This window comes from Dasypus novemcinctus, chromosome X (assembly GCF_030445035.2).
Source record: "Dasypus novemcinctus isolate mDasNov1 chromosome X, mDasNov1.1.hap2, whole genome shotgun sequence".
In the NCBI taxonomy this organism is placed as follows: Eukaryota; Metazoa; Chordata; class Mammalia; order Cingulata; family Dasypodidae; genus Dasypus; species Dasypus novemcinctus.
In genome coordinates, this window is record NC_080704.1 from 27,707,311 (window position 1) to 27,727,488 (window position 20,178).

General features: G+C 45.0%; 1 protein-coding gene and 1 pseudogene across 1 annotated transcript; both read left to right on the plus strand.

The window, feature by feature from the left end:
- Nucleotides 1-1,174: 1,174 nt before the first annotated feature.
- On the plus strand, nucleotides 1,175-6,457 carry LOC101437936 (acidic leucine-rich nuclear phosphoprotein 32 family member A pseudogene; annotated as a pseudogene).
- A 6,700-nt stretch (nucleotides 6,458-13,157) lies between these two features.
- LOC101438802 (transcription factor SPT20 homolog) lies at nucleotides 13,158-16,090 on the plus strand. Its single transcript, XM_058291200.1, has 2 exons — nucleotides 13,158-13,303; nucleotides 13,497-16,090. Exons 1-2 carry the CDS (start codon nucleotides 13,273-13,275, stop codon nucleotides 15,980-15,982), a joined length of 2,517 nt encoding a protein of 838 aa, XP_058147183.1. The 5' UTR covers nucleotides 13,158-13,272; the 3' UTR covers nucleotides 15,983-16,090.
- The last annotated feature ends 4,088 nt before the right edge of the window (nucleotides 16,091-20,178 follow it).

Here is a 20,178-nt window from a genome sequence, read left to right on the forward strand (position 1 = left end):
AGGACTGAGCAGAAGGAGGAGAGATGTGATGTGCCCTCAGAGGCAGCCACAGTCAATGGCAGGGGAGATCTGGAGTGACAGTGGCTCCACAGAGTTGTCCCAAGTAGGCATAAGAGGGCTGGGACTTCATGGTGCCGTACAGTTCCACTGCTGAATGTGTACCAGCCAAGGAAGGGGTGGGACTGTGGTACAGGAGCTCTCTGCAGCTGAGGCAATGCCTGAAGGGATGATAGTGGAAGGTTGTTACCAACAGCACTTCCAGAGGCTGAGGCAAATCCTTCATTAAAGAGAGATCTGGGTGGTGCATCGCCGTGTCTACCAAATTAAGTCTTTTGGTTAAGAAGTAGACTTAGAGACATAGAGTCATTAATTTCGCTGAGCCCGTTTCTTCATTCCTTTTTTCCCCATTCATCTATTTCAGAAATATTTCAATGCTGTTGTTAGTTTTCTATGGCTGCCATATTAAATGATCACAAACATAGTGGCTTTAAATAACACAGATTTATTATCTTATAATTCTGGAGGTCAGAAATCCAAAATGGGTTGGCAGGGCTACCTTCCTTCTGGAGCTCTAGGGGAAAATATGTTTCCATGTCTTTTCAAGCTTCTAGAGGCTGCCTGCATCCCTTGTTCACAGCCACTTCCTGTACCTTCAAAGCCTGCAGCATAGCATCTTCAAATCTCTCTCTCTCTATGACCCTCCTGTCTCCCATGTTCCCTAATAAGGACCCTTGTACTGATATTGAGCCCACCCAGATAATCCAAGATAATCTCATCATCTCAACACCCTTAACATAATCAGATCTGCAGAGTCCCTTTTGCCGTGTGTGGCAGTTTGAAATTATTTTATGAATCCCAAACAGGAAAAAGATTGTTTTTACACTAATCTACTCCTGTGGTTGTAATACACTTTGATTGCATTAAATTTGGTTGAGAGGCCTTTGATTAGACTACTTGATAAAACTGATTTTGGATTAGACTACATCAGTGAGGCGTGACTCATGATGTCTCTGCCCTCTTGCTGGGTCTGTTAAAAATGGAGACACAGAGAGAGACACACAGACACAAGAAAAGGAAGCTGCCATATTTGATCCTGCCATTTGAGAGAGGACTAGAGGATACCTGAGGCATGAAGCTCCCAAGAGGCTGGGCCCATGGAGCAGTTTAAGACGAGATGGTAAGCCTGGAGAGGAAGGCTAAGAGCTCAGCAGAGATCAGCTGCCATCTTGCTTTGCTATGTGCTGGGGACAATACAATCAACAGTACTGATTTTGGCGAGAAAGTATGCCTCATGGTTCCTCAGTTTGGACTTTTCACAGAACTATAAGCTTTTACCCCAAATAAATCCCCTTTATAAAAGCCAACCCATTTCTGGTACTTGCATCAGCAGCCCTTTGTCAAACTAAAACAACTTGCAAGGTGACCTATTCTCAGGTTCCCCAGATGGGGACATGTACATCACTAGAAAGCCATTATTCTATCACAAGTGTCTACTTTATAGGAGGCATTGTGTATGGCCAGGGTAAACAGCAGTGAACAATAGCAGTCCTTGACCTCACAGCAACTTATAGTCTAAAAATGTTACCATTCCCTATTCTCCAATAATTGTGACCAAAAAAAGAATGATTAGAGATTATGTTTGACCCCAAGACCTGAAGCCACTGCATTTTTTAAGCTAGCAAGTTTGAGTCAAATTCAACTCTTTCATTGTTTCTAACCCCTACAACCAATTAGTTAACAAGTCCTGCTCAATCTACCTTAGGAATGACTCAAGCATTTCACCACATCCTCACAAACACTGACTGTCATTGGTTGCCACTAGGGTACTGCAATCACTTCAGAACCTTTTTCCTGCCACCATCTTCCCTTGAGCCAGACCAGTGTCTATTATGGATAGTTAATGTGCTAGAAAAAAAAAGTTACCCTTCATGGGAAGCAGATGTAGCTCAACCAATTGGATTCCCATCTACCATATGGGAGGCCCTGGGTTCGCTTCCCAGGGCCTCCTTGTGAAGGCAAGCTGGCTGCACCCACAGAGAGCTGACAGCCACGCCCACAGACAGCTGCTGGCCCATGCCCACAGAGAGCTGGCACAGCAAGATGACACAACAAAGGGAGACAAGCAGACACAGAAGAATGGGCAGCAAGTGGACACAGAGAGCAGACAGTGAGCAAGCTGCAAGGGGTGGGGAATAAATAATAAATAAATCTTTTTTTTTTAAAAAAGTTACCCTTCCTCTGAAACCTTTCATTAGTTGCCAATTGTCCCAGGAAAGAAAACAAAAGGCCTCTCAAGCAATCACAAAGGGTGGTGGTGAGGGAAATAAAGGTTAACATTTAATGAGTTCTTACTATGTGCCAGGTATTCTTCTCTGGACATAGAGTATATATACTATGCCATTTAAATTTCAAAACAATAAGTCAGCATTATCATCATCATCATCATCCCAATTATAGTAAAGAAACAGAGGCACAGAAGAGTTAACTTGCTCAAAGGGCAAAGATGATTGGTGGAACTAAAGTTTGGGCCCCAAGTCTGTAGAAACTGACAGTGACTCTAAAATTTTCTAAAAGGCAAAGGAACTAGGAGAACCAAAACAAAGTTAGAGTGATATCACTCCCTGATTTCTAGACTTATTATAAAGCTATGGTAATTAACAGTGTGATATTGCTGCAAACTAGGACAAATACATAAGTGGAAAATAATTGAGAGTCCAGATCAGGCCCTCATATATAAGGTCAATTGATTTTTTCAAAAGCACAAAGGCAATTCAATGGAGAAAGGATAAGCTCTTCAACAAATGGTGCATCTATGTGCAAAACTGATCCTTGAGAATGCTAAGGGGTATGGAGCTTTTCTTTTTGGAGTAATGAAATTGTTCTAAAATTTTTGAGATGATGAATGTACAACATTGTGATTATACTAAAAGCCATTGATTATACCACTTTGGATAGATCATATAGTATATGAATGTATCTAAATAGAACTGCTTAATAAACAAATAAATACTTGTGCAAGAATAGCCAGAAACAGCAGCTATATACAGCAGGGGAAACAGAGAGATTAATAGGTGAGAAATTTTCATTTGTCTGTTTTTTATTATTGAAATAATGAAAATGCTCTATTAATGACTGAAATGATGAACACAATGTTGTGATTATAACAAATACCATTGATTGTACACTTTGTTTTTTTTTCTTTTTTTTTTTTAATGACTTTGTAATAATATTACATTAAAAATATATATATGAGGTCCCATTCAACCCCACCCCACCTCTCCCCCCACCCCCAGCAACACTCGTTCCCATCATCATGACACATCCATTGCATTTGGTAAGTACATCTTTGGGCACCTCTGCACCTCATGGTCAATGGTCCACATCATGGCCCATACTCTCCTCCATTCCATCCAGTGGGCCCTGTGAGGATTTACAATGTCCGATGATTGCCCCTGAAGCACCATCCAGGGCAGCTCCATGTCCCAAAGACGCCTTCACCTCTCATCTCTTCCTGCCTTTCCCCATACCCATCAGCCACCATGTCCACTTTTCCCAATCCAATGCCACCTCTTCTATGTGGATATTGGATTGGTTGTGTCCATTGCACCTCTATGTCAAGAGGAGGCTCAGATTCCACATGGATGCTGGATGCAATCCTCCCACTTTCAGTTGTAATCACTCTAGGCTCCATGGTGTGGTGGTTGTCCTTCTTCAACTCCATCTTAGCTGAGTGTGGTAAGTCCAATAAATCAGATTGTAGGTGCTGGAGTCTGTTGAGGCTCAGGACCTGGCTATCACATTGTCTTAAACCCCAACACTAACTGCACCTCCAGCACATTAGCATGAAAGTCTTATGAAGAGAGATCCTATCTGAGTCCAGATTCATCACATATAAACACCATTTCCAAAAAGGGGCCATCTGACCTGGTAGTTAACCCCATCGGCCATGACCATAACTCCCATGGGTCTCTTTAGCCCTCAAAGGAACCAATATCTGGGGGTTGTATCTGCTTTATCTGTCTCTCAGACTCTGCTCAGTTGTGCATAAGGGCAATCCTTCTGCCAGCCTCCAGACTCTTTTTTAGAGACTCGTAGCCATATAAACTCATTTCTCCTTTCCATTTCCCCCTTACATTAGGTCAAACAGCATTTTAAAGTCATGTTATTTTATGTAGACAGGGATACTCTGCTGATCCGCATTGAACCTTCCGTATAAGGTCATTTTCCAGTTGATGATTGTACACTCTGAATGAATCGTATGCTTTATTAATATGTATCATTAAAAAAGATTTGTTTAAAAATATTTCTGGACTCATACCTCACAAACTATACAAAAACAAACTCAAAGGGGATCAGGTACCTAAAACTATAAAACTTCTAGAAGAAAACACAGGAAAATATCTTTGTGGCTTTGGGTTGTGCGAAGAAGATTTTTAGATCTGACACCAAGAGAATAATCCATAAACAAGAAAGTGAAAAATTGGAATTCATTAAAATTAAGAATTTTGGCTCTTCCAAATACTGTTAAAGGAATGAAATGATAGGCTACATTCATGGGAGAAAATACTGGCAAAACAAACTTGTTTCCAAAATATAGAAAACATATATATATAATTTAATATATAAGATTTCAACAGATACTTCACCAAACACAAAGGCATGGCATATCAGGTCATGAAAAGATACATCATTAGTCATTAGGGAAATGCAAATTAAAACCACAGTGAGAGGGATGGAAAAGCTGTGCTAATGGATGGTGGTGATGGTAGTACAACATTGTGAATGTAAATTAACACCCTGAGTTATATTTCTGAATATGTTTAAAGGGGGGAGTTTTTATAGCATATATGTTACTAAAATAATTTTTTTAAAAATCCACAATAAGATATACTAGAAACTTATTAGAATAGTTGAAAACAAAACAAACGTGTCAATACCAAGGGCTGACAAAGATAGAAAGCAACAGAATCTCTTCTATATTGCTCTTGGGAATACAAATAGTAGAGCCTCTTTAGAAGACAGTTTGACCTTTTCTTATAAGTTGGACTTTGGCGGCCCTGACTGAAGCCAAGGATAGCAGCCGCTTACCTGGGAGAGACGAGTTGTCAGTGCATTGCGGAAACACCCTCCAGGGCTGGGCTCTCCCGGAAGGTGAAAGAGCTTGTCCTGGACAACTGTCAGTTGAATAAAGGCAAAATCGAAGGTCTCACAGATGAATGTGAAGAACTGGAGTTCTTAAGTATAATCCATGTAGGCCTCACCTCAGTTACAAACTTACCAAAGTTAAACAAACTTAAGAAGCTTGAACTAAGTGATAATAGAATCTCAGGGGGCCTGGAAGTATTGGCAGAAAAGTGTCCGAACCTCACACATCTAAACTTAAGTGGCAACAAAATTAAAGGCCTCAGCACAATAGAGCCACTGAAGAAGTTAGAAAACCTTTAGAGCTTAGACCTTTTTAATTGCGAGGTAACGAACCTGAATGACTACCAAGAAAAAGTGTTTAAACTCCTCCGGCAACTCACGTATCTTGATGGCTACGACAGGGATGACAAGGAGGCCCCCGACTCAGATGCTGAGGGCTACGTGGAGGGCCTAGATGAGGAGGAGGAAGATGAGGATGAGGAAGAGTATGGTGAAGTTGCTCAGGTAGTGGAAGATGAGGAAGATGAAGATGAGGAGGAGGAAGGTGAAGAGGAAGATGTGACTGGAGAAGAGGAGGAGGATGAAGAAGGTTATAATGATGGGGAAGTAGATAATGAGGAAGATGATGAAGATCTTGGTGAAGAAGAACTGGGTCAAAACTGAAAACAAGAAGCTGAAGATGGGAAACGGACTTTGGCCCAGTGGTTAGGGCGTCCGTCTACCACATGGGAGGTCCGCGGTTCAAGCCCCGGGCCTCCTTGACCCATGTGGAGCTGGCCCATGTGTAGTGCTGATGCGCGCAAGGAGTGCCCTGCCACGCAGGGGTGTCCCCTGCGAAGGGGAGCCCCACGCGCAAGGAGTGCACCCGTAAGGAGAGCCGCCCAGCGCGAAGGAGGGAGCAGCCTGCCGAGGAATGGTGCCGCCCACACTTCCTGTGTCGCTGACGACAACAGAAGCGGACAAAAAACAAGACGCAGCAAAAAGACACAGAAAACAGACAACCGGGGGAGGGGAGGGGAATTAAATAAATAAAAAAAATAAATCTTTAAAAAAAAAAAAAAAAAGAACCTGAAGATGAAGGAGAAGATGATGACTAAGTAGAATAACCTATTTTGAAAAATTTCCTATTGTGATTTTACTGTTTTTACCCATATTCCTTTTACCCAAAATCCCATCCCCTGAAACTTATTTTTTTTCTGATTGTAACGTTGCTGTGGGAATGAGAGGGGAGAAGTGTATTGGGGGTTGCAGGGGGCAAGTAAAATGCTATTTTTACTACCAAAAAAAAAAAGTCAACCTTATGCTCACCATACGACCCAACATTGCCATTCTTGGATATTTACCCAGTGAAATGAAAACTTAAAATTAAGGAAGTCTTTGTAGCAGTTTGATATGATTTATGAATTCCAAAACAGACATCTGATTATGTTTGTAAACTGGTCTTTTCCTTGGGGTGTGATAACCCTTTGATTTATTAGATTCAGCTGAGACCAGTCTGATTACCTGATGTCAAGATTAGGGCATGCAGGGCTGAGTCCCCGACCCCTTGGTGGGCTGATAAAATAGACTTTCACACGGAAGTAGACACACAGGAGAAGAACACAGAGGAATAGAGACAGCTGCACAGACACAGCAGAGGCCCTGCGAAGAGAGATGAGCCTGACAGTTTACAGCTGACCTTGCGAGGAGACCAGAGCAGCTGAGCCCAGAAAGAAGGGAACCCCCGGGGAGACAGAGGAGCCTTCTGCCACACTCCAGCTGAGATCAGAAGAAGCGGGGACCACAGAGCCTTAAGAGGAAGAAGGAAGGCCGAACCCTTGCAGACCATCACCTGCCATCTTGCGTCATCAAGTGGCATATGACTTTGGGTGGGGAAGTACCTCTGATGGTACCTTGAGTTGGACTCTTTGGGGTCTTGTGACTGTAAGCTTCTACCCCATATAAAAATCCTTTATAAAAGCCAAACAGAGTTCTTTTTTTTTTCAGTTTTTTAAATTCATTTTTTAAAAATATTACATTCAAAAAATATGAGGTCCCATTCAACCCCACCGCCCCCACCCCACCACTCCCCCCACAGCAACACTTTCTCCCATCATCATGACACATCCATTGCATTTGGTAAGTACATCTCTGGGCATCGCTGCACCTCATGGTCAATGGTCCACGTCATAGCCCATACTCTCCCACGTTCCATCCAGTGGGCCCTGGGAGGATCTACAGTGTCCAGTAATTGTCCCTGAAGCACCACCCAGGACAACTCCAAGTCCCGAAAACACCTCCACATCTCATCTCTTCCTCCCATTCCCCGCACCCAGCAGCCACCATGGCCACTTTTCCCACACCAATGCCACATTTTCTCTGTGGACCTTGGATTGGTTGTGTCCATTGCACATCTATGTCAAGAGGGGGCTTAGATTCCACATGGATACTGGATGCAATCCTCCTGCTTTCAGTTGTAGGCACTCTAGGCTCCATGGTGTGGTGGTTGACATTCTTCAAGTTCATGTTAGCTGAGTGGGGTAAGTCCAATAAATCAGAGTATAGGAATTGAAGTCTGTTGAGGCTCAGGGCCTGGCTATCATATTGTCAGTCCAGAGATTCAAATCCCCTAGATATATCTTAAACCCCAGCACCAACTACAATTCCAGTAAAGCAGCATGAAAGGCTTGTGAAAAGAGATCCCATCTGAGTCCAGTTCCATCACGCAGAAACACCGGCTCCAAAGAAGGGCCAACTGACATGGCAGTGAACCCCATCTGCCATGACCATAGAACCTGTGGGTCTCCTTAGCCCTCAAAAGAACCAGACCTGAGGTTATATCTATTTTATCTGTCTCTGAGACTCTGCTCAGGTGTGCATAAGGGCAATCCTTCTGACAACCTCCAGACTCTTTTTTAGAGACTCATAGCCATATAAACTCATTTCTCCTTTCCATTTCCCCCTTACATTAGGTCAAACAGCATTTTAAACTCCTGTTATTATATGTAGACAGGGATATTCTGCTGGTCCGCGTTGAACCTTTAATTCAAGGTCATTTTCTAGTTGCATCATCAGCTGGTACTTGGTAGTGATCCTTTGGTGTCAGGGAGGCTCATCCCCGGGTGTCATGTCCCAGGCTGGGGGGAATGCATTGCATTTACATGCTGAGTTTGGCTTCGAGACTGGCCACATTTGAGTAACATGAAGGCTGTCAGGAGGAAACTCCCAGGCACAGTGCTGCTCTAGGCCTTGTTCTTATTTCAGGCGTATAGGCTCACAAGCATAGTCATTAGTATCAGGGGCTCACTGTTGGACCCTCATTCCTTCCTGGTCCTTACTGTTGCACCTGGGGGACTGCCGCTGCTCCCCTAGGGACCATGACAGAGCACCCCCGGCCAGGAACCCCCCAGCTGTTGTTTTAATTGTTTCCACTCTGAGTATATCCAAACATTACCATGCACCCTGGACGTACGCCCTGTATAACTCCCTGTCAACCATATATCGCCTGTCAATAACATCCCATACCAGTATTCCTCCACTGCCACTGTTGAACCACTCTGTGATCCAAAACTTCCTGAAAAGTGAAGCCCAATATAATGTCAGGTTCCCTTACTAGTAAAATGGAATATAGCGATGAGTTTTAAGGTTAGATATAGAATACATATTGATTTGGAAGAATTCTACATCCTATCTTTTTCTTTTCTTTTTTCCTAATTATTGAGCTTCTCTTCACAAGAGCCCTAGATCACAGTAATTCATATATACAATATACAGTACTCCTACACATCCACCATAAAACCTTTTCCCTTCCACAGCGATAATCTTATAACTTATTCATATCATATTTACTTAAACTGATGTACAGACTCTGAGACAATAGCTTTCAAACAAGGTGACATCTGTGCTTACATTGTGGTCTATACTTTAGGATATACAGTTTTCTAAATTTTTAGTTATCCTATGTTTTACATTATGGTTTCCATTATTAGTCTGTTGTCCCCTATATGTTTTTGGGTGTAATATTACATGTTTTATAATCATCCTTGTGTACTCTTGCAAAACTCCTCTCTTACCCCCACATTTACCTTGGTTCCATCCATTCAACATCCATTTTCCCCTCCCCTTGGGGCCCACAGCGACAGTCAATCTCCATTTCCCGAGGAGCCACATCCAGAGATACTTGCAACAGTGTTCAGTTCTGACACTTTGCATCAGCACCCCTTTGGCTGACTAATACAGTCTTGTTTCTGAATGTTTATAGCAGCTTTTCACATAATCGCCTTAAAAAGGGAAGCAAACCAAAGTCCTTCAACTGGTGAATGGATAATGGGCAACCAAACTCTGGTTCATCCATATGATGGAACCATACTCAGCAATAAAAAGGAACAGACTACTATTACACACAATGAATTGGATGGCTCTTCAGTGTATGGTGAAAGAAGCCAGTTCCCCAGAGGCTATTTCTGTCCGATCCCATTTATATGACATTCTGGAAAAGGCAACACTACAGGGACAGAAAAGAGATCAATGGCTGCCTGGGGCTCTGGTTAGGGGACTAAGGGAATTTCAGGAGTTAGAACAGTTCTATATCGTTATTGTGGTGGTGATTATGTAACTATGCATTTCTCAAAATTAACAGAATTTTATACTGAAGAGGGTGAATTTTACTCTATGTATACTATAGTTAATAATTTTTAAAAATCCATGCTTGACCCTCAATGGGTATAGAACAAACCAGTTTGCTGCCAGTAAATCAGGACGATGATTTTGCAGTTAATTCAATTCTCTTCTTCCTCTAGCATATCTTATCGTGGCGGTGCGTTTTCTCAGCATGTGCTAGTCTCCCCTGAGCTGCTGACAGGGCGGGCTGCAACTGGAGTCCTTATAATCAGCCAGTATGCTCATTAACGTGTTTGTAAGGCTCAGGGAGGGTATGCACTCAGAGTAATTAAAAATAAAACTCATCTTGTGGGAAGGCCATGCAATTAGGCAGCTCAAATGGAGGGGATGGCCAAGCCATGATAAGCATTGCCAGGCCAACTAATGCGTGCTGGAATACACTCACATCCGGGTTCACAGTCTCATCCAATGCAGCTGGGGTCCCAGCAGCCTTGGGGTCCTCCCTTGGAGAGTACGGAGTAGGTCACGCCCTTCATTTTTGGCCTTGTTGGCCGTAATAGCTGAAAAAATAAACTCACATGAAGTTTTCCATTTCACTTGGATGAAGTACAACTTCCCTTCTTCGTATGCCCAGATATATAACAGAGCTCATTTTTCTGTATCGTTAGGAAGGAATGGCCAACTTCTCCCACTCATCTTCAGCCCTAGGTGTAGCAGATGCTGCAGGTGCCTGCCCATCTATCTCCCCTTGGACTCACTATTCAGGACAGAGTCTAATCCAAGCACTCTGCCTGAAGGCATGTCGGGCCACCTCAGGGAATAAAGTCAACCCCACCCCCACCCAAGCAGCAGTCCTCAGCCAGTGAGGAGGAAGACTTCAAGGATAAATACCCCAGCCTGCTTGCTTCTAGGGTAGAACAACTCTGAGACTTGTTCTGCACTGTCTCCCAGAGGCCCCCAGCAGGGACCAGTTGCCCACAGCAGGCTTTTGCATAGAAACACTCCTTTATTGTTCTCTTTCCCTTCCCAGTGTCAGTTCCCCTTTGCCTTACCAGTGCTCTGTGGGATTATCTCCTAAATAAAACTACTTGCGCTCAGTCCTTGTCTCAGGGTCTGCTTCCGGGGGCACCCAACCAGAGACAATTCGAGATCAATTCCATCCCATCTTTGGTGGGATACACCTCTCTACAAAGTGAGATATGCTGAGGGACCTCAGCTAATGGGCTGCACTGCGATAGCACTCACAATAAGAAAACTACCCCATAGGAAATAGGCAGATATATTGACCAACCAATCAAAAATATAGGGATGGCAAATGAGCTCATGAAAATACACTCAACACCATTAGACGTTAGGAAAGGCCAATTAAAGTTACAATGAGAAACCCTAGCTACTTACTGAAACAGCTTAAATACAAAGTGCTGACAGGGATGTGGAGCAACTGAGCTCTCATAAATAGCTGTGGGAAGGCCAACGACAGGCAGGCAGCAGGTGGCGAGGGGCCATGTTTGGGGACGGGACTAAGGTGAGGCAAGTGAGGCACCAAGGGCCCGGACCCAGCAGGGGCTCGCACATCCCTGAGAGTGGCTGCCTCCTTGAATGGTGTGCCCGGGACCCCTCACTTGTCGCACCTTAGCCCAGGCCCTGCACCTGTGCCTGCTGAGAAGCAGGAAGTCTAGTCTGCAGGCTAGGAGCCCCAGCAGAGGCCTTCGACTTCTTTCTCTGTTAGCTTTGTAACCTGACTCCCAGGCAGGTCGACTGCCCTGAGGGCCCTTCTACACCCTCAGCCACTTCTCATCCACCACATCTCCAGTTCACAGAACAGGAAAGCGGTGCTGCCCCTTCTAATGAGTTTCTCTACCCAAAGGAACTGACACTTTGCCGACCCAGTACACGGCCCATCTCCTGAGGACAGAGCGTGAGCGGGATCATGGCGTGTGACGCCTGGGAGAGCGTGGTAGGCAGCTAAGCCCACCTAGTCCAGTTGGAAGAATAAGGCCATGCTTGAATGAGGATCAGAGCTCATTTTCCTCCTCAGCTGCTGAACTATATGGAGCCGGGATCTCATCAATGCAGGCTTTATTAAAGTTGGATATCAAAATAGTATTCAGTTATCAAGCTCTTCATAGTTAGCCTACATTTGGCATTGGGGGAAAAAAAGGGAAGGATGCTGAAAAGAGTTGAGGAGCAAAACTGCAGGCAAGCTTCCTTGAAGTGCTCCGGAAGTATCCATTTGCACAAAGACAAGGGATACACTAGTGGAAAATGGTTCCTCTGTATTCCTGTAGGAAGGTCATCTCTAAGAAACTCTATCAGTTCAGGGGTTTGTAGTCCTAATTCCATATGCTGTATCTATTGTAATATGCAACAATCATAATTCATTATTGCTATTGGTAATAAGGCCACACTTATTTTAAAAGTAGCCTGTAGGGGGAGCAGTTGTGGCTAAAGCAGTTGAGCACCAGCCTCCCACATGGGAGGTCCCAGGTTTGGTTCCCAATGCCTCCTAAAGAAGACAAACAAACAACAAGTAGACTACAAGCACAAAAACAAGGAGTGGATAACAAGAAAAAAAAAGAAATGAGCAGGGACCAGATGTGGCTCAAGCCGTTGAGCACCTGCCTTCTACATGGGAAGTCCCATGTTCAGTTCCCAGAGCCTCCTAAAGAAAGATAACCAGAACAACAAAACGAACAAAGAAAAAGACAACGAGAAGACAATGAGCAAAAACAACTAGCAAAAACAACAAGCAGTGCAAACAACAAGTAAAACAGATGAGGGAGCCATGTGTGGGGGGTGTGGCTTGTGATTCAGGATTTCATGCATTTATCCTGGACTCTTACCATGACTGAGCTTTACTATGAATATCACAATATCATTAATACTCGCTCTAAACAACAAGAGATTCTTTTTAAAAAACTTTTTGAAGATGGCTGGCAGATTTTAAGGCACATAAGCTAAAAACAATGACCCCTAAATTATGCAATACTCAATCAAATCAATCCAAATCCATCATTAGGACTTTAGCTATGGTCTCCAGTTAACAAAACATTTAGAACGTATTGCCATGTCATACAACAATAGTCCTCAACCCTATCCTCCCATGTGTTTCCTGGGACTGGCATTCCTCTAAAATCAGTGCACATTAAACCAGCGCCAACAATGTACCTCCTTTGTTCTTTGGTGGCTCTTGCCCCCGTGTATGTAGGTTTTTAACATGAACGTGAAAAGAAAAGCCCAGTCCAACCTGCCAATCGGAGGGCGAGAGCCAAACAGGACGCGACGGCATCAGTCCTCACGCCCTCCAGGGGCCCTGTTGCGTGTGCGGAACGTGTGTTGCGTGTCGCCGACGTGCTGCGTGCGTGCGGCTGACGTGCCGTGGAGGAGGTGCTGCGGCAGAGGGCGCTGTGTGCTTGCGGAGAACCTGCAGTGTGCAGGGGGGCGCCAGAGTTCCCAGAAGGACCCAGAACGTTCCACGCCTCAGCCTAGGCGCATCCGTGGCCTGAAGTCCCGTCCCGATACCACGCCATGAAGCCCAGCGCGGCCGCCGGCCGCCCAGGTACGGGTGTTTCCCGCAGCTAGCAAGACTGTGGGGCGCTTCTCTGGGTGGGGCAGGGGTTCCCGGAGTCCACGTGGAAACCAGGCCTTGCTCTTCGGTGAGGAGCTGCGGCAGTGCGGCATTTCGTAGTGCGGCGTGTTTGAAGACGTGGTTTTCACCCACCTCGTCAACACGCTTTCGTTTTCTCCTTTAGCTCCCCCAGTTGATCCTACAATGGAACGAGCTTTAGAAGTAGCTTCGGATCGTGCTGATCACGCCATCGAAAGTGCCCAACAGAGACCTCCTGAGAGGACATACTTATCTAGCGGGGAAAAACCTTTATCTCAAAAACTTTATGACTTGTATATTGAGGAATGTAAAAAAGTGCCCGAGGCTACCGAGAATCAAAGAAGCAATGTGAACTTGTTAGAGAAGCTTGTCGCAAAAGAGAGATTGCCGTGTTTAGTGATCAATCTATACCCAGGAAATGAGGGATATTCTCTAATACTCAGGGGGGGGAATGGATCCGATTCTGAGACCATTCACCTGCCTTATAAACAAGGGGAATTGCTTCAATACTTGGATGCAGAAGAATTGCCTCCTGGTTTGGTCGATCTCCTAGAAAAATGTCACGTTAACATGTTTCATTCTGGATGTGTCATAACAAAGATATGTGACTACAGGCAGTGCAGTGATAGGGAATCTCCTGGTTGCCAAAGTAGGCATACTCTCTTACGTCGACCTATGCAGACATTAATCAGTGATGTGAATTCAGTAACAAATGATAACCATGAACCTACCGAGGAAGATAGACTTTTGCTTGAGAGCCAACTTACCGTAGCAACAGCTGAGCCCCCATGTCTTGATCCTTCTGTATCAGTAACCTGCACTGCAAACAGACTGCTGTATAACAAGGAAACAATGAACACACCCTCCATGGAACAGAATTTCAAGGGAGATTCTTGGTCCCCTCTGAATCAACAGCAGGAGCTGTCTCGTTGTCCACCTCCTCCTCAGCAAAGCTTCTCGACTTCTTCCCCAAAAAGCACAGGAAGAAAGGCAGGTCAGCAGTCCGACCTCAACATCTCTATCGCGGGAAATTGTGTAGATATATGGAATCAGGGTCTCTGTAATTTGGCCATACCTTCAGAAATGGATGTGGAGAATTATGCCACGGTGGGAAAATGTATCCAATCTGATGACTTCCTACCGACATTCTGGCCACACTGTGATCTAAATGATGATTATGGATTTGAATGGGAAGATGGCAGGCAGTCTCAGAACACAAAGCTGAATGTCATGCAGTCACTTAACGATCCATTTATCTCTGGTAACATACAGCCATGTCTAGAAGATGAAGACAGCTTCGGTAGCGAGCTGTGTCTCTGCCCCTCCTTCACAGATGACCATTCAGATTGGTTCATGATGGGATCAAAGGCCGATGCTGAGCATGGATTCAGGCAGTCCCCGGAATTAATCCAGAAGGAAGTCGTATGTCCACCCAAGATGTCACACAGCTCTAGTGGCTCAGCCAGTCTGAGTCACCTTTCTCTAGGGAAGGAAACCTTTTTGGTTCAGTCTTCAGTATCAGGGAAGGGAATGAAACGTCATCGATCACCCACCAAACTTCCCTCAAGCTCAGGAACCCAATCCTCAGGTAATGGTTTTACTCTACTACAGGCAACCAGCAGTTTTAAATCTCCAACTCCTCCTGCTGCTGAGCCACGGCGTCCTTCCTGGAAGTCATCCAGGAAGCTCAAGCGAGTCAGCATACCTGCCCCAGCTGTACCGCCACCTGCCCCAGCTGCCCCACCACCTGCCCCAGCTGCCCCGCCACCTGCCCCACCTGCCCCGCCACCTGCCCCAGCTGCACCGCCACCTGCCCCAGCTGCACCGCCACCTGCCCCAGCTACACCGCCACCTGCCAGCTCATCACAGAGAGCCACAGCCAGCCAGATCACGGTCAGCTCTGCTGGACTGAACTTGATCAGTGTAGTGGGCTTAGCTGGTGGAGCGCAGGCTCTCGTGTGTGGGTCAAACCCCGTGCTGAGCTGTACCTCTCCTGCCACCACTTCTGCAGGAATTAATCTGAGTGGCCTGCCTCCCTCGGAAGGTGCCCTACCAAATGCTGCGCCAGTGGCAGCACAGCCAGCTTCTCAAGGAGGCATTTCCCTTGTGATAAAAAGTGCTTCGAATCTCAGGCCCTTAACTGTGCTCCACCTCCCAAGAGGCTCACTCATTTTGAACGCTCTGCCCCAGCAGCCGCAACAGCTCTCTCAGGCCACTCCTCAGCAGCCACTTCAGCAGCCCACAGCTCTTGGTCCTCGACAGCCACAGGTTCAGGGTCCTCAGCAAGACTCAGTCAGCCCAGGACAGGCCTTACCCGCTCAGCCAGCTGCCGTCATTAACGTTACTGGGATAGGGACCTTTGTGCAGTCCCAGCCAGCCCGGGCGTCTTACGTTGACCCTGTCCAGAAGACACCCCAGCAAAGCCTTCGTCCGCCGAAATTACAGTTCTTCCAGGCCTTTCCACAGCAGCAGCAACAGCTCCAACAGTTGCGAATCGTGCATCTTCCAGTGGGTGCAGAGACCGCGGCAGCACCAGCGGCTCAGCCACTTCAGCATCAGCCTCAGGAGACACGCGGCAGCCAGTCCAAAGGTACGAGGAAGGGCGGCAAGCCGACCACCCCCAAGGCTTGAGTATCGCGTAATTTCTTTTCTCTTTTTAAAAAGCGCAAGAGCAGTGAAACAAAGGGACTGTGAGTGTTTACTTGATTGTCGTTTTTTGAATGTCAGTAGCTTCCATTGCTAGATATACTAATTTGATACAGAAGGCCAGCCCTCTGATTTTAAAATATAAGCGGGCAAGTCATTTAATGAATCAGTGACCAAGTCACTGCTTTTAAAAATGATTCACAGTATGTACTAAAAATAGCATGTACTGAAGTGACCTAAAAACTACTAGGAATGTCTTTCAGAAAACTGTAGTTTGATTCTTTTTTTTTTTTTAGTATGAAAGGTTTATACCCATTGTATTGAATACAATTTTAAAAATCCATTTTGGAAAAAAAAGTTTCTACTTTTTATTTTATTTTTTAATTATCTTTTTTAAAAGTCATCACACAAAATGTTACAGTAAAAAACATAAGAGGTTCCCATATACCCAACTCCCCACCCCGATCAATTTTTTTATTGTATTTTTTGAAGATACCTAGATCACAAAAAATGTTATAGTAAAAAAATATAAGAGGTTCCCATAAACCCCCCACCCACCCTCACCCCACTCCTCCCATATAAGAAAAGTTGTTTTTAAATGACAGAAAAATGACACATTTTACACTTTGTTCCAGTTCATCAGAGACCTCCAGTTGCGCAGATGGAATTGGTGGCAGGTATGCTGGGGTGATAGTCCCTAACCCTTTAGAAGGTTCCATCTGCATTCATTGCCCCTTGCAGACCCCAGCATCTGCTCCTCACTGGACACTGCCACTTTATCAATCTTTATAAAGTTCTTTAGAGTTTTTTAGAACTCTAGCTTGTTTGCAAAAGGTGAGTGCCCTCACCTTTGAAAATCATTTTCGTTTGCATTTCATGTTGTGACCTCGTTAGCTCCTTTTTATCTTTTTCCTTCCCTTTGCTTGTAGTCACTTGTTCAGCAGCCCCCTGCTCCCTCATCTCTCTTCCTTCCTTCTTGTTTCCGTGGGACTCGAAAGATCCCTGAACTTGGCTGTGCCTCTCATATTTTCCTCTATTACAATTGTGAAGGGCAGTCAGTCTACATAAAATTTGTATTTCTAAGTTCACTTGCCTCTGCCTTTTGCCCTGAAGAAAGGGACATTTTGTCTGGTAGTTCCCAAAGGCAATAGTGAAGAGAGAGTTAACCGGTGATCTCGATGCACCTGGCTGTGCTCACGTGCTGCCGATCCTGTTAAAGATTTGCCCAGACTTCAAGCAAACCCATCAAGTTTGCCAGCCGAGTGACACCAAGCCCATTAGAGCTGTATGTAGCCCGGCCTGGGCCTCTTTGAGAAGGGAACCAGTGCTGGGGCCATTTGCAAAGAAGGGATTACACTTGGCCTTGGGAGGCAACCAGGGAGCTGACCTCAGCATCTCTCCCTGCTAGGTGTTCTGCCTTCCGCTTGCCCCACCTCTAGTCCTTACCAGCACTACAGAGATAGCTGCTAACTTGCACTTGATTCATGTGGCTCTCCCTTCCCAGGCAAACAAATAAATTCAGTTTTGTTTCAGATGATTATTCTCTGGTCTTCTTTTATTTCTTTCTAACCATCCCCACCAGGGTTGGTACTTTGATGTAGCTGCCACACAGATGAAGAGGAAAGAGCATCACTCTGGAAATAGAGTCCTAGGTGTGTGTTCATTCAGACAGCTGGGTGGGGAGGACTTCCCTCGTGCCTTGTGCTGTGTCAGGCCCTAGGTGGGATGGAGAGATCACACGCCCCAAAGAAAGGACAATAATTCTGAATCTCTGCCTTGTTCGTATCTTATCTAGTTTTATCCCTCAGCAATTTAACCTAGATGGACAGTGTGATCAAGTCTCAACAGAAAGATGAATAATAAATAAATATGAGTATCCTCAGAAGGCTCAAGGTGCTAGTGGCTTATAACCTTACACATCAGAGATCAGGCCAAGGCCAGGGAGATGATGGAAATAAGATTCCAAGAAAGAGCGGCCAACCCATGAGGTCCATTTATGGGCCTGTATAGATATTTGACCTATAAATGATCAGTTAAAATAAAAACGCTATCATTCCATTCTAGATTCGTTTTGAGAAAATCTTGTGGAAAACCACCACTTTCTAATAACTTTTTGTTTACTTCTGAAAACCTTAGGGCCTTTTTGGACCAGGTGTCTGTCTCTGGGGTCCCGTTCCCACTTCTCCCAGCTCCCAACTGATACCATAGTGTCCTTTGTTTTTACTGAATGCTGGCTCCCCCCAAATCACCCAGGCACCCTGTTCAGATCTGAGGTTATTCCTTCCAGTAAGGGAGAGTACTATCTTGACAGAGTCTTGGTCGTGTTTCAAACAGTTAAATATAATTTCCCATAAAACCTAATAAAATAATCCTTCATCTCCAGGATTTCCTTCTTTCCGCTTCAACAAAAATATACTTAGTTGCTTTAATTGCATTTTGAAAAACACCTCAGGCTGTAAAATAGAGGAATTTTTCCTCTGTGTTCTTCCTATGTGCTGGGCATTGCTCCCCCCTCCTTTACATGTTTTGACTCACTTAGTCCTTTCACAAACCAGGTAAGGAAGTTACAGTTAGAGATGAGGAACAAAGCTTTGGGTGGTTGTCCTTTGTTCAAGGCCCCCAGCTAAGAAGTGTTAGAGCCCAGATTTGGACCCAAGCCTCCCGAAGTGAGAGACCATGTCCTTTACTGTACTGCTCTCTCCAGTGGCATGTCTCAATCCACACACTACATTTTCATGGGAAATACTTGATCTGTGTTTGGACTTTCTAAAATTTACACCTGAAGAAGTAAATTCACATTCCAAAAAGACTTAGTTTTCCAGTAATTGAATGAAGTGCCAGTTTTTAATATTTTAAAGTTAAGTATATAATTACAAAATTAGATCTCAAGCACACTTAGCCACATTTCAAATGCTCAGTAGCCAGACGTGGCTTGTGGCTACCGAGTTGGACAGCGCAGTTTGAGAGAGAAGAAGGAACAATGCAGATAAGAGAAAAGCCTTGGGCGTGAATTGGATACCAGTTCTTGCGATAGGGCAGGAGCCAATCGATAGAACACACAGATAGAATGATGATGCTTACTCCAAAATGTGCACCTGAGCTTTCAGGAATCCTAACTGCCTGAGGCCGGGCGGGCTGGGATCTGCAGGTAGAGATCAAGTGGCCGGTTCTGTGGAGCAAGGCCGGTAGTAGAGACTGAAAAACAAGTATCACCTTTACCAGGCTCTGCACTGCCCAATGCAAAGTGCCCACGAGGAGGATGTTACCCACCCCAAAATTAAATTAAGCCTCTCCTATCCCACCTCTACCCCAAGGAGCTTGAGACCTGAGGGAGCGGGAGAGAGAAGCACCAGCAGCATCTTCTGCACCTCCCACTGCTCAGGCACGGATCAGCCATGACTCAGTAATTGTGGGAGCTGGGTGATGGGTACGTGGCAGCTTGTTATATTATTCTCTCGACTTTAGCAAATATTTGAAATTGACTATATATCCTTCCATTTGAACAGTCAAGTTCCTGATGTTCCTACAACCCTGTCACACACCTTTCCGCATACCAACCCTCATCTGTGCCCCAGGTCCTCACAGGCCTGGCCCCCCCGCTGGCCCTTTCTTCTTCCCCACTTCCTTTACATAGCCACAGGCAGCAAAGGGTGTGTGAGTTAATTGTTAAATTCAGTTCAACAAGTTCCTCATTAGGAACAAATTACCTGAGTTTGAAATCTGCTAATTTTCCAATCAGAGTGAGTGTTTGCACTTGTGCTTCGGAAATAATTACCATATGGTAAAAGCAAAACTTATGTGGGGATCAAAGTAAAGGTGAGGGAGGGCAGGAGCTTATTTTGGCATCTTCCCTGGAAACCCGTGTTGGCCTACGCAGGTTGGTTGAGATGCCGATGGACTTGGGATGGGCAAGCTCACCTGTAAGACTGTTATTGCAAAGGCTGTTTATTTCATGTGTTAAAACCTCTGAAAGGTGAACACAGTGACCATGGAAGGGAGAGCGGTGTGGTCTGCATAGGCCAGAATTGGATCTGGGGAGAGAGAAGAATCTTTTGAGTTCAGCTATTTCCAGTAAAAATACATTGATTCTTCTTCTTAAAACCGTCCTCAGTCTAAAGCATCTACATGAGTTAGAAATAAAACATTTCCTCGGGGGTGGAAGTGGCGAGTCTAAATGTCCT